General features: G+C 42.0%; 1 protein-coding gene across 5 annotated transcripts in view; it reads left to right on the top strand.

Moving 5' to 3' along the window:
- Positions 1–15,030, top strand: part of LOC122542515 (transient receptor potential cation channel subfamily M member 1-like) — a 74,936-nt gene that overhangs the window by 35,819 nt on the left and 24,087 nt on the right. For all 5 annotated transcript variants that reach the window (XM_043680332.1, XM_043680330.1, XM_043680331.1 and 2 more), the window contains 6 exons: positions 3,212–3,352; positions 4,950–4,979; positions 8,385–8,683; positions 8,903–9,131; positions 9,993–10,112; positions 10,395–10,526. In XM_043680332.1, coding sequence (XP_043536267.1) covers positions 3,212–3,352; positions 4,950–4,979; positions 8,385–8,683; positions 8,903–9,131; positions 9,993–10,112; positions 10,395–10,526 — 951 coding nt within the window. The remainder of the gene's footprint in view (positions 1–3,211; positions 3,353–4,949; positions 4,980–8,384; positions 8,684–8,902; positions 9,132–9,992; positions 10,113–10,394; positions 10,527–15,030) is intronic.

The raw sequence follows: 15,030 nt of genomic DNA, 5'->3' as shown, positions 1-15,030 counted from the left end.
TGCCTCCCTTTCTATCCTTCCTGTAGCATTTATATCCTGGAACATTAAACTGCCAGTCCTGCCCATCCCTGGGCCTTGTTTCCGTAATTGCTATGATATCACAGTCCCATGTTGCTAACCATGCTCTGTGTTCATCTGCCTTCCCTGTTAGGCCCCTTGCATTGAAATAAATGCAGTTTAATTTATCAGTCCTACCTTGTTCTCTGCTTTGTCCCTGCCTGTTTGACTCTCTTCTGTTCTCAACTGTACCAGTCTCAGATTGATCTCGTTCCTCATTATCTCCCTGGGTCCCACCCCCCCCCCTTACTAGTTTAAATCCTCCCAAGCAGTTCTAGCAAATTTCCCTGCCAGTATATTAGTCCCCTTCCAATTTAGGTGCAATCCGTCCTTCTTGTACAGGTCACTTCTACCCCAAAAGAGATTCCAATGATCCAAAAATGTGAATCCTTCCCCCATACACCAGCTCCTCAGCCATGCATTCATCTGCTCTATCCTCCTATTCCTGTCCTCACTATTTCGTAGCGCTGGGAGTAATCCAGAGATTACTACCCTTGAGGACCTCCTTTTTAAATTTCTGCCTAATTCTCCATTCAGAGTCTCAACCTTTTCCCTTCCAATGTCGTTGGTTCCAATGTGGACAATGACCTCTTGCTGGCCCCTCTCCCCCGTGAGAACATTCTGCACCCACTCTGAGACATCCTTGATCCTGGCACCAGGGAAACAACATACCATTCTGCTTTTTCTTTGCTGGCCACAGAAACATCTGTCTGTACCTCTAACTACAGAATCCCCAACACAATTGATCTCTTGAGTGCATGGCTGAAGCGGAGCGTTGCTGGGTAACGAAAGGTGTATTGGATATTTAGGCCTCTTAGACACTTCTTTGCCTCATTGAATGCCCTCGTTTTGCAGACCACGGCTGGACAAAAATCCTGAAATAACATAATTCTGGAACCCTTGTGTATCACAGCCTGAGGATCCTTCCCCAGGACTCTGGAGGCTTCCACGAGCATCTGATTCTCTTTATAGTATTGGAGCCGGAACAGAACCGGGCAGGGGCGCTGGTCCGACCCGGGCCTGTGTATAGCAACCTGTGGGCCAACTCCACCTGTACCTGGCCTGATCAAGACTCCAACTTAAATATTTGAGGGAGCCATTGCTCCAAAAAAACTGCCAGCTGGCCTTCCTCTTCCCGTTTGGGATGGCCCAGCAAACGAATATTTTTTCAACAACCCCGATTGTCGAGGTGGTCGATGTACTCTTCCAAGGTCTGGACTCGCTGCTCGAGAGCCCGGACCCGGCCCACGGCTGACTTGGCAGCAGCTTCCGAGGTCGCGGCCTTTTGCTCCGACCCTCTGACGCACTGTTCGATTTTTTTTCAATTTCTTGGTCGTGCTTCTGCAGCACGACCGAGAACGACTCCCATCTGGTCCTGAATTCTTCAACGAAGGTGTTGATCTTCTCCTGCAGCTTGTTGATCCAGGAGATCAGGGTCGCTTCCGCAGGTAAGTCCCCCGAGGCAGCCGCGGGCGTCTTCACTGCTGCTGGAGGGGTGGAAGAGGGGTCCCCGCCTGTTGCGAACTGCAGGAATTTTTGCCCTTAGTCATTTTAAGAACAACTGTAAACGTTTGATGTAAAATGACTAACTATGCTGGGCAAAAAGTATTTTAAATGATTTAAAAGGTGTGGTGAAGGCGGGTGCCCCACTTTGCCCAAGTCTTAGGCAGAGCACTACAGACTCAGACTTGCTGGGTCGGTGCCATCTTGAATCTCCCAGACTCACCAAATTTAAAGGCATTTAAATGGTCATTGGATAAACATATGGATGAAAATGGAATAGTGTAGGTTAGATGGCCTTCAGATTGGTTTCACAGGTTGGTGCAACATCAAGGGCTGAAGGGCCTGCACTGCGCTGTAATGTTCTATGTACTTTATTCATAAAAAAACTTTATATACAAACATAGTCACTAAAGCAGTTCAGTTCTGTACAGTCTTTGCATATGGAGAAACAAACAAACATCATAGTTTACTTTCCCAACAGTTCCAAAAAACCCAAAAGCATTTCTTAGCTATGCAAGACACTATTTACATATATTTGAGGCACTGGTAGAGTCCAATTACTGAACAGATGCTCATTGTATTTTGGCAGAAAGACCTCAGACGGGGTCTTTCGCCACTGTGCATTGGCGGCAGCTGCCCCAAACTTTAGTGCCTCCCTCAGCACATAGTTCTGAACCTTGGAATGTGCCAGTCAGCAACACTCAGTTGAGGCCATCTCCTTACTCTTGGAAAACAAACAGGTTTCAGGCAGCATTCTTTCACCAAATTGATGGTCCTCTAGGTGCTGTCAACCTTTGTTTCAATGTCTGTCCGAGGGAACAATCTGTAGAGCACAGAGTCCTGTGTCATGGATCTGCTCAGGATGGACCTCAACAAAACTCTGTATCTCTCTCCAGACTTCCTCTGCAAAGGATTTTCCAGAATGAGAGGTGTGACGGTCTCTACACCACCAACTCCACCACACCCCCCAATGTGCAGTAGCACACAGAGACTGGGCGTACATGAAGGATCTGTCTGGCAGCGCCCTTCTCACCACCAGCCGAGCTATGTCTTGGTGCTTGTTGGAAAGTTCTGGTGATCAGCCATTCTGCCAAATTACTTTGACAGTCTGCTCAGGGAACAGCCTGACAGGATCCACCCTCTCTTTTTGTTGCGGTGTCACAAGGACATTACATGCTGACCACTTCCTGATGGACTGGTGGTCAAAGGTGTTTTTCTTTGCAAATGTCTCGATGAAGGATGGGTGACATGGGCCAGTCCAACTATTTGGAGGCCAGTCCCATCGTTCTGTTGAGTCTAAATTCAGCTGTCCACTTTAAACACTTTTTAATGACTGGATACTTTTGTAATCTTAATTAAATTTGTGCTTGAAACTCAAATGTACATTTTAAACAGCTGCTAACAGTCAGCTCATATCAGTGAGGAGAATAGAACATTAAAATTACTGATATTGTCAAGGTAGAAATGGAAAAGACATGTTTGCGGCTCAGAGCGGGAGGTTTGTTCCCATCCCCAGTATAGGGAGTGAGTAATGAACCAAGACCTTCAGTGTTCTTGGCTTCTCTCTCTATGTAACAGGATGCTGCCCTGTAGATTGAGGTTGTGAATTTGGGTGTAACACATGCTGATGTATTTTGACTTTCTGTTTCAGGGAAACCTGCCCCCTGACTACCACATCAGTTTGATCGACATTGGACTGGTCATAGAGTACTTGATGGGAGGAGCCTATCGCTGCACTTACACAAGGAAAACATTCCGCACTCTCTACAATAATTTATTTGGGCCAAAACGGGTAAATATAGTCCTGATCTTTAAGTAAAAACAATAATTTCTGATATGATTTGAATGAAAGGTGTTTAAAGTTCACACTGTAACCTCCAGGGCTCCCCGTTAGGACAACAGTCACCCTGTGACCAAGACAAGAATACACACGCGCACATGCACTCTGACTGTTCCGGATGACAATTGCTACCCATTCTTGGGCTACAGGGTTCAGTTAGCTAATCTCATTTGAGGCTGAGAATTTTCAGGAGTCAATCATTCAGTTGGGCTTGTGTTACAAATTGACCAAGGTTAGGTAAGGACAGCAGCTTTCCTTCCCTAAGGGACCCTTGCGAGTAAGGTATGTTTTATGATAAATGACATCTTTATTTTCATTTTCCGAGAGCAGTCTTTTACAGATTTTCCAAATGCAATTCAAACTGTAAACCACCGCAGTGTAAACAAAACACAATGGACAAATTTTATTCCAAGGTGACAGGGATCTTGGCTTCTGGCAGGAAAGCAGGCAAGGGCCCCTTGTCACGGTAACTCAAGTGGTACCACATTCCAGCACCTTTCAGCGCAGCTGCTGGCTTTCCTTTCTGGATGGGTTACTCTTCGGATGGTCGGTGTGGACTGGTTGGGCCGCAAGACCTGTTTCCACACTGTAGGGGATCTAATCTAATCAGGGAATCTAATCTAACTTTAAGAAAGATTAAGAAACCCAGGAACAGAAATCCCCCCACCAAGAACTGCCAGCCAATCAGAAGACAGCATTGCTTGTTACAATCTGTGGGATAGATTATTGTGCTGAGAATCTCACCAGAGATCCAGGATCATTCAGGAATCCAGTCCACAAAGACTGGGGGCATTTGGAGTCCACGGAGGGACTCACTGGCGATCGGAAAGCACTCTCAATGGTTCCCCCGTCCTAATCTTTGGACATAGGCAATTAGGGACCTCTACTTGTCCCTGTGCTAATTACCCTCCCTGCTGCTGATTGAATGCTGATTGTTGTGGGATTAGGCCTTTAAATGGGTGAAAGTGAGGACTAAAGATGCTGGAGCTCAGAGTCAAGATTAGAGTGGTGCTGGAAAATCACAGCAGGTCAGGCAGCATCCGAGGAGCAGGAAAATCAATGTTTCGGGCTGGAGCCCTTCATCAGGAATCAGTATTAATTGCACATGCAAAGACCTCAATTAGTGTCAGGGTAGGAAGCCCATCTATGAGCCTCCCTGTCCTCACATCATCGGGGAATAGGTGGGAAAGTGCTGTGATTCCGTATAACAACACCTTCCCAACCACTAAATGCCCTTCAATTTCCCTCTCTTATTAATTCAGTAATGATCTCCAAAGTCTCCGATCTCTCTACAAGCCACGCTGTTCTCTGATCGCTGGTCAGTGACTCCTTACTCCCTTCTTAATTATTGGTGATTTCACTGAGAAACAGTTGCAGACCTTTACCTCATAATCACAGATTAACATCGTTGGTGAAATAATTTGGGCTGTTTCTGATGACAATGTAAAGAAAATATGTGTAAATATTAATCATTTTTCTCATTCTGCTCTGGCATGTTACCAGTCCCTACTCTCTGTTTGCTAATCTATTTCATTCTTTCTTCCTGCAGCCAAAAGCTCTGAAACTTCTGGGGATGGAGGTGAGTGATATTTGAAGTATTCTTGATGCAGAGTTTTTGATGTACAGTTGGTTTTTGATTCCTTTTGATTCTTGGTACCTTGATCCTTGGGGCAGCACAGTGGCTCAGTGGTTAGCACTGCTGCCTCACAGCGCCAGAGACCTAGGTTCAATTCCGGCCTTGAGTGACTGTCTGAGTGGAGTTTACACATTCTCCCTGTGTCTGTGTGGGTTTCCTCCAGTGCTCAGGTTTCCTCCCACAATCCAAAGATGTGCAGGTCAGGTGAATCAGCCATTCTAAAAAAAATGCCCATAGTGTAAGGTGCTTTAGTCAGAGGGAAATGGGTTTGGGTGGGTTTCTTTTCGGAGGGTTGGTGTGGACTTGTTGGGCTGAAGGGCCTGTTTCCACACTGTAGGGAATCTAATCTTGGTATATTCCATTTTTCCCTGTCAAACTGTTTCTTCTCCCAGGACTGAGTCTTATTCCATCACTAGCAGCTTGTCTTCAGTATTTGCCCTTTCTAACCCCTTCACATTGAGATTGAGCCTTTGCATTATTTGCTTTAACCAACAAGACTGACCTTTTATTCAAAGGTGATCATTTCGCACAGTTTCCTATGACTGAATGGAATCCTTTGATTTCTCTTAAACAAAGAGTGAAGAATATAACAATGTAGGTATTGAGAGTAATTCCATGTATAAAGAGGCAATTACATAGGTAATATAGTAACTGCCTGTGGAATGAGATAATTCCATTGGGTTACAGGGAAATGGTGGGTGCGACATGGTAACTCTACATAACAAGGTCCATGTAACGTGGTAACTATGTTACTAATAGTGCTGTAACACTATGTAGAGGTGGACACATACATGATAGGGAGGATACAAGTAGTGGTAAGATTAAAGTTGCAGCTTCAGTGCTGTGTTCCAATGATTTTGTGTTGACACTGCACCCCCAATAAGATAGATGGAGGAACAACATTCATAAGAAAATACATAACATAAGACATTGGAGCAGGAGTAGGCCATCTGGCCCTTCGAGCCTTAAGATCATGGCTGATCTATTTGTGGCCTCAGCTCACCATAACCCTTAATCCCTTCATAATTCAAACAAAATCTATCTTGGCTTTAAAAATATTTACTGAAGTCATGTCAACTACTTCACTGAGTAGGGAATTCCATGGATTCACAACCCTCTGGATGAAGAAGTTCCTTCTCAATTCAGTCCTACATCTGCTTCCCCTAATTTTGATGCTGTGCCCTCTTGTCCTAGTTTCACCTGCCAGTGGAAACATCCTCTCTATGTCTCTCTTGTCTACTCCCTTCATAATTTTATATGTTTCTGTAAGATCCCCACTCATTCTTCTAAATTCCAATGAAAATAATCCCAGTCTACTCAGTCTCTCCTCATAAGCCAACTCTCTCAACTCCAGAATCAACCTAGTGAACTTCCTCTGGAGCCAGCACATCCTTTCTCAGGTAAGGAGACCAAAACTGCATGCAGTACTCCAAGTGTGGCCTCACCAGCACCCTGTACAGCTGCAAAATAACCTCCCTGCTTTTAAACTCAGTCCCTTTAGCAATGAAGGACAAAATTCCATTTGCATAACAGCATGCTGCAACTTTTTACTATTCAAGTAATAGTCCTTTTTACATTATACCTACCAAAATGGATGACTTCACATTTATTAACATTGTATTTCACCTGCCAGACTTTGCCCACTCATTCAATGTATCTATGTTCCTCTGCAGAGTTTCACAGTCCTTTGCACACTTCGCTGTACCACTGATCTTAGTGTCATCTGCAAACGTTGACACACTGCACGTGGTCCTCAACTCCAAATCATCTATGTAAATGATGAGTAATCGCGGTCCCAACACTGATCCTTGAGGCTCACCACTAGTTAGTGATCACTAACCAGAATAGCACTCATTTATCCGCACTCTTTGCTTCCTGTTAGTCAACCAAACCTCTATCCACATTAATAATTCACCCGTAACGCCATGCATCTTTACCTTATGCAGCAGCCTCTTGTACAGCACCTTGTGAAAGACCTTTTGGAAATCTAAGTACACCACATCTACTGGGTCCCCATTGTCCACCGTGCTCATAATGTCTTTATAGAATTCCAAAAGATTAGTTAAACATGACCTGCCCTTCATGAACCCATGCTGCGTCTGCCCAACGGGACAATTTCTGTCTAGATGCCTTGCTATTTCTTCCTTGATAATAGACTCAAGCATCTTCCCCATGACAGAAGTTAAGCTAACCGTTCTATAATTCCCCAACTTTTGTCCAGCACCCTTTTTAAGTAGTGGCATCACATTGGCTGTTTTCCAAACTACTGGAACTATCCCAGAGTCTAATAAATTTTGGAAAATTACCACAAACACACTTGCTATTTCTCCCACCATCTCTTTTAGTACCCTGGGATGCATTCCATCAAGGCCAGGAGATTTGTCTAGCCTGAGCTCCATTAGCTTGCCCAACACTGCCTCATCTCTGATAATGATTTGTTTTCTGGTCCTTATCTACCTTTCTCTCTTTGTCAATTACTGGCATGTTATTTGTGTCCTCCACTGTGAACACCAACACAAAATACCTATTCAATGCCTCAGCCATTTCATCATATCCCATGACTAAATGCCCCATCTCATCCTCTAAAGGACCAATGTTTACTTTAGCCACACTTTTTTTTTGTTTTATATATTTATAGAAAGTTTTGCTATCTGTCTTTACATTCTGTGCTAATTTTTTCTCATGTTCTACCTTACTTTTCTTTATAGCTCTATTTGAGGCTTTCTCGTGAAATTAATGCTTACTTATTCCCAATGCCTGTTGTCCACATGGCTTGCAACAATCAATATTGGTCCCAATTTCTTGACCCTTTCCCCAGCTTATATTGCACTGTCCACTCCAAAATATAAGAACCTCCTTCCTATGAATTGGTGTCCAGGATATTCCGAGTGCATCACAAGGAATCAGATATTCACCTAAAACAGCAGCAGCACCCTGCCCTTGTCCTCCATCCTGTGATTCTCAGATTTCCAGCATGAATAGCTATTTGTCCTTATTTTACTTTACTCGTCATGTTAGTGTAATTAGATACAATGCTGGCACTTTGTACACACCATAACCCCCTGATTACTCCCAAATCTAAACCTTTCCCCAACGTCACTTTTATTTTCTTTATCATTTTTATTTTCCAAACGGAAAAGTACTAGGTTTAAAAATTACTTTTTGAATAAAACAGATGTATAGACCTTTGAGATGAGCCTGGTTTCTGGTCATCCTTATGCCTGCTAGCTCTTGGTTTTTTTCCCTTTCTGTGACCTGGCATCATGGAAAGTGCTGGTGAATGAGTGATGTGTTGATGTGAAAGGATATTTGGTATGTGCTATTAACACTGCTTGTGGCCTGTCCCAGGATGATGAACCACCCTCAAAATCCAAGAGGAAGAAGAAAAAGAAGAAGAAAAAGGAAGAAGAGATTGATATTGATGAGGATGACCCAGCCATTGGCCGATTTGCCTACCCGTTCCATGAGCTGCTAGTGTGGGCTGTGTTGATGAAACGGCAGAGAATGGCATTGTTTTTCTGGCAGCATGGTGAAGAAGCTTTGGCCAAGGCCCTGGTTGCCTGCAAGCTTTACAAAGCCATGTCAAATGAATGTTCTGGCAGTGAGCTTGTGGATGACATCTCGCAGGACCTGGAAAACAACTCAAAGTCAGTCCCCCTTCCTTTCAACCCCACATTCATTTCTCTTTACTTTTTTTAAAATGGTGGCTCCCGTTCTTCTCCAAAATGCAGTTGTCGCTTTGCGGCCTATTAAAAATTCATAAACAGCATAAAATTGGTCAAGGACCTGTGAACTGCTCAGTCACATGTCTGTGACAGCTTCTCTTCCTTTCTGCTCTCTCACTATTTCTTTCTCTTTGTTTGAAGGGATTTTGGGCAGCTTGCTGTTGACTTGTTAGACCAATCATACAAGCACGATGAGCAGGTGGCCATGAAACTGCTGACATATGAGCTGAAGAACTGGAGCGATTCAACCTGCCTGAAACTGGCAGTGACAGCAAAACACCGCGACTTCATCGCACACACTTGCAGCCAGATGCTGCTGACTGACATGTGGATGGGGCGGCTTCACATGCGGAAAAATCCCGGCCTTAAGGTGCAGTTCTCAGGTCACTGCTTAAATCACAAACTATAAATGCAAACCCATTCATCTTTTTATAATTATAATCATAATATCTCGTCATTTATCCTTTTGATACTCTCACCATGGTGCATCTTTAAAAATCTTGTATTGCTCAATGAATGCAATTTGTTTTATGTCCAAGGGATGTGATTGTGACTGGCTCGGCCAGCATTTATTGTCCATCCAATAAAAGATGCAAACACGTTGCTGTAGCTCTGCAGTATCACATACTCCCGACCAGTTAAAGAAAGTGTCTTTTCTTCCCCAAAGGGCATTACTAAAGACAATGAGTTTTTACAACAAACAACAATGATTATGTGGTCATTTAGTATCAGCTGTTTGTTTCAGATTTTTTAAAATTCAAATTCGACCATCTGCCACGCTGGCATTTGAACCCAATCTTAAGAACACTGAGGTTTTAAATTATTGTCCAGTGACATAGCCTCTACACCACCACTTCCCCAGATTATTGGCGTTTCCTCGATTACAATCAGTGACTCCTCTTCAACATAACATACTTGTCTGTACTGTGCTTAGTGACATTCTGAAGAAATGGCAAGTTTAAACAGAAAGAAAGAACTTGTATTTTTCCAGCACATTACCCATGTGAAAACATTTGTCAAGGGATTGTTAATGTGGCGAGTGAAATTAAACTGTAATGTGATATGTTATGCATAGTTCAAGTGTTTCCATGTTATATGTGGTATTTTTACTTGGATCTAACTGCCTGCATCTTAAATATAAATGGTTATAAAATCAATTAATAAATCAGTCCTGTGGTCACTTTTCATCCTGAACATACTTTACTAACACGTGATTTTGATCTCCTGTCAGATTATGTTGGGCATCATATTTCCACCAGCCATTCTCTTCATGGAGTTTAAAAGTAGCGATGATTTGTCGTATGAAGCAACTGGGGACAATGAACAGGGGAAAGAGAAGGAGGAGGACAACGTAAGTGAGTCAGAAGGGAATGGGATGGGGCAGAAATGGGCACCCAGTGGGTGGGGAATGACTGTTGGGATGAGGGGATAATCCATGAAGTTTAACATTAAAAATCTAAAACAGGAAAATCGGAGTCCAAGCAAGTGAATGATGTGTTCAGCATGGGACTGAGCTTTGTTGACCAGGAGTACATTGTCCGGTGTGGAGTACTGACCAGGCGGGTACATCGTCCTGTGTGGAGTACTGACCATGTACAATGCACCATGTGAAATTCTATTATTGTTATTTCAGGATGCAAACACTGAGGCTGTTTCAAGAAAAGGGGATGAAGAAGATGGGATGGAAAATCACAGAAGCATCCCAATTGGAAGAAAGATTTATGAGTTCTACAATGCACCAATTGTTAAATTCTGGTTCCATACTGTAAGTTCTGGCTTTATATGTAGAGCAATAGAGTCATAAAGCATGGAAACAGACCCTTTGGTCCAACCAGTCCATGCCAACCATAATCCAAAACTAAACTAATCCCACCAACCTGCACTTGGCCCATATTCTACCAAATATTTCTTATTCATGTACTTATTTAAATGTCTTTTAAATGTTGTAACTAAACCCACGTCTACCACTTCCTCTGGAAGTTCATTCAATACATGAATCACTCTCTATGTAAAATAATTGCCCTCATGTCTTTTTGAAATGCCCCCTAGTCTTGAAACCCCACCTGAGGAAAAAGACACTTGCCATGCACCTTATTGATAGCCCTCATGATTTTATAAACTTTATGAAGGTCACCTGTCAACCTCCTGTGCTCCAGTGAAAAAAGTCCCAGCCTATCCAGTCTATTTTTATAACTCAAACAGTCCATTCCTGGCAACATCCTCGTAGCTGTTTTCTGAACCCCTTCCAACTTATTAATATCCTTCCTATAACATTCTGCCATTCTTCAGCCCATTGATCAAGGTCTCTTTGTAACTTAGGTAGCCTTTTCACTGTCCACTATTCCACCAATCTTGCTGTCATCTACAAACTTACTATTGTGTTTTCCATATTCTCATCTAAATCATTTACATCAATGACAAACAAAACAGGACCCAGCACCAAACCCCCAGAACATTGCTGGTCATAGGCCTCCAGTTTGAAAAACAACAATCCACCATCACTCTTTGTCTCGTGCTGTTAAGCCAATGTTGTATCCGATAGGCAAACTCACCCTGAATCCCATTTGATCTAACTTTACCAACTTTAGTCGACTGTACTCAACATTGTCAAAGATTTTACTAAGGTCCATGTAAACAATGTCTATTGCTCTGCGCTTGTCAACCTTCTTGGTTAATTCCTCAAAAACCTCAATCAAGTTTGTGAGACATGACTTCCCTCGCACAAAACCAAGCTGACTATCCCTCTCTAAATGCAGATAAATCCTATCTTTCAGAATCACTTCCAACAACTTATCTACCACCGAATTCAGACTCTCAGGTTCATAGTTCCTAGCCTTCTCCTTACATCCTTTCTTAAATAAAGGCACAACATTAGCCACTTCCTAGTCATTCAGCACATACCCAGATATGTAAGTGATACAAGCATTTCTGCAAAGGGCCCTGCAATTTCCTCCCTAACTTCCCACAACATTTGGGGATAGACTAGATCAAGTCCCAGAGATTTATCTACCATTATACTTTCTAAGAACTCCAGCACTTCTCTTCTGTCATGTGAATTGTTTTCAAAACCTCGATATTTATTTCCCAGAGTTCTCTAGCTCCATTTCTATCTCTACAGAAAAAAAACTGATGCAAAATATTCATGTAATATCTATCCCATCAATCTCATTGATCTCTAAGGGGCCCTACTCTCTGTCTCTAATTGCTCGTTTGCTTGTAATGTGCTTGTAGAATTTCTTTGGATTATCCTTAACCTTATTTGCCAAGGCTATCTTGTATCCCTTCTTTACCTTCCTGATCTCCCCCTTAAGAATGTCCCTACACTTTTTATACTCTTCAAGAGATTCATTTGAACTCAGTTGTTTACATCTAATATACGATCTTTTTATTCTTGATGAGAGCTTCAATATCTTTATTCATCCATTGTTCTCTAGTCCCACCAGCCTTACCTTTGACCCTAACATGAATATAGTGACTCTGAACTCTCATTATTACACTTTTGAAAGCCTCCCACTTATCAGATGTCCCTCCACATGCAAACAGTCTACTCCAATTAATTTTTGAAATTTCCTGTCTTGTACCATTAAAATTTGCCTTACTCCAATTAAAAACTTTAATTTTCATGCAAGATTTATTCTTTCTCATAACTACTTTAAAATTACTAGAACTATGATCACTACACCCAAAGTGTTGCCCTGTTATCACTTCACTCACTTGCCCTGTCTTATTAAGAGAAAGTGAGGGCTGCAGATGCTGGAGATCAGAGCTGAAAATGTGTTGCTGGAAAAGCGCAGCAGGTCAGGCAGCATCCAAGGAACAGGAGAATCGACGTTTCGGTCCCTGTCTTATTAAGGCAATAATGTTTCTCTAGTAGAAACATTTACATATTGATAAAGGAATTTTTTTTTAATATATTTAACAAATTCTTCCCCATGCAAACCTTTAACACTATGGTAATCCCAGTCAATGTTTAGAAAGTTAAAATCACCTTTTACCACCTTATTAATCTTACATATATCTGAGATCTCTACATTTTTTGTTTCTCAATTTCACTCTAACTACTGGGGAAGGGGGTCAATTGGACAATCCCATCGAGGTTGAGAGTATGTTGCTGGAAAAGCACAGCAGGTCAGGCAGCATCCGAGGAGCAGGAAAATCGACGTTTCGGGCCGAGCCCTTCATCAGGAAAACCTTTTCCAGCAACACACTCTCAATTCTGATCTCCAGCATCTGCAGAGCTCACTGTCTCCTAATCCCAGCAAGGTGATCATTCCTTTTTTTTAATTTCTAATTTCAACTCATTTTCACAGGATCATTTTTCAGAAATATCTTTTCTAGTTACAGCAGGGATGTTTTCTTTCATCAAAAACACCATCTCTACTCCTGTTTTGCCTCCCTGACTATCCTTCCTATAGCATCTGAAACCTGGAATATTGAGCTGCCAGTCCTGCCCATCCCTCAGTCAAGGTTTCATAATAGCTATAATGTCCCAATCTTATGATCCCAAACATACCCTGACTTCACCAGCCTTACCTATAAGACTCCTTGCATTGAAATAAATTCAGTTTAATTCTTCAGAGTTACATTGTTCACTGACTTGCTCTTGTCTGTCTTTTCTAATTAATTTGTTCTTTTCTGAGTCAAACTCATCCATCTTTCTATTTACTCTGCTACTTAGGATCCCTCCACCCCATTTCTCTCATAGTTTACAATCTCCTTTAATAGAATTAGTAAATCTTCCCACTGGGATATTCATTCTTTTCTAGTACAGGTGAAACCTATTCTTTTTGATCAGGTTTTTTTTCTGCCCCAGAAGAGATTCTAATGATCTAAGAACCCAAATCCTTGAGCATTGCACCATCTCTTCAATCGTTGATTTATTTCCATTATCCTTTTATTCTTTCCCTCATTTGAGTTTGGCACCAGGAGTAAACCAGAGATTACTACTTTTGAGTTCTGTTTTTTAATCTTCTACCTAACCTTTTATATTTACTCTGTAAAGCCTTTATCTTTTCCCTATGTCATTCCTACCGATGTATACAATCATTTCTAGTTTCTAACTCTCCCCTGTAACAATGTGCTTCAAACATTTTGAGATGTCCTTAATCCTCGCACCAGGAATGCATCATTCTATCCCAGATTCATGCACACGTTCACAGAATCTTCTGTCTGTGCTCTTGATAGAACAGTCCCCATAACAATTATTCTTTTAAATTTTGTCAAACCCCAGCCTAACGTAACATTCATCCCTTGTGCCCAAGATCTGACTGTCTCTTGTATTTTCCTCTAAGAGACTATTCTATTCAACAGTACCCAAAACTGAGTATCTGTTTGACAGAGGAATAACCATACAGACTTCTGAAATACCTTCTTACCTTTCCTGACAGTCACCCAATTATCTGACTGATCCTGCTGTGTAATCACTTCTCTAAATCTATTAGCTACTAGGCAGTGGTAATGTCACTGGACTAGTAATCTCAAACCTGAAGCTAACATTCTCAGCAAATGGGTTTGAATCCCACCATGGCAGATGGTAAAATTTGAACTCAATATAAAGTCTGATCTTAAAAATAATTAAAAACCCATGTGGTTCATTAATATCCTTTAGAGAAGGAAATCTGCCTTTCTTCCTTGTTCTGGCCTGAATCTGATTCCATACCCACAACAATGTTTAGAGTCAACTGCCATCAGGGGAACTAGGGATAGCCAGCGATGCCAACATCTCATGAATGATGAAAAAAATTGAATTAAGAGCAGGAGTGGATCATTCAGTCCCTTGAGCCTGCTGTGCCAGTCAATATGATGATGGTTGATCTGACTATGGCTTCAACTCCACTTTGTCACCGAGTTCCTACACCCTTTGACTCTCTTGTTGTTCAAGATACTATCTAATTATGCTTTTAAAATATTAAAAGCTATCTGGGGAAGAGAATTTCGCAGACTCAAGATCCTCTGAGGGAAAGAAAATTCTCCTCATCGCCATATTTTTAACTGTATCCCTTCATCTCTCCCTCAAGCGAAAACATCCTTTTAATATCCATCCTGTCAACTCTGCTCAGAAATTTATGTTTCAATAGGGTCACTTCTCATTCTTCTGAATACAAATTATAGAAGCCTCCCTTCCATTGAGGTTAAACTGGTAGGCCTGTGGTTACTGGACTTCTGCTTACAACCTTTTTGAACAAGGATGTAATTTGTAATTGTCTGGCTCTCTGGGAACTTCTCTTGAGTGAAAGTTTATGGCCAGTACCTCATCAATTTTCACTCTC

Source organism: Chiloscyllium plagiosum, chromosome 40, assembly GCF_004010195.1.
Source record: "Chiloscyllium plagiosum isolate BGI_BamShark_2017 chromosome 40, ASM401019v2, whole genome shotgun sequence".
Taxonomy (NCBI): domain Eukaryota; kingdom Metazoa; phylum Chordata; class Chondrichthyes; order Orectolobiformes; family Hemiscylliidae; genus Chiloscyllium; species Chiloscyllium plagiosum.
The sequence above is the reverse complement of the archived record's forward strand: the minus strand, read 5'-3'. Positions and strand labels throughout refer to the sequence as shown.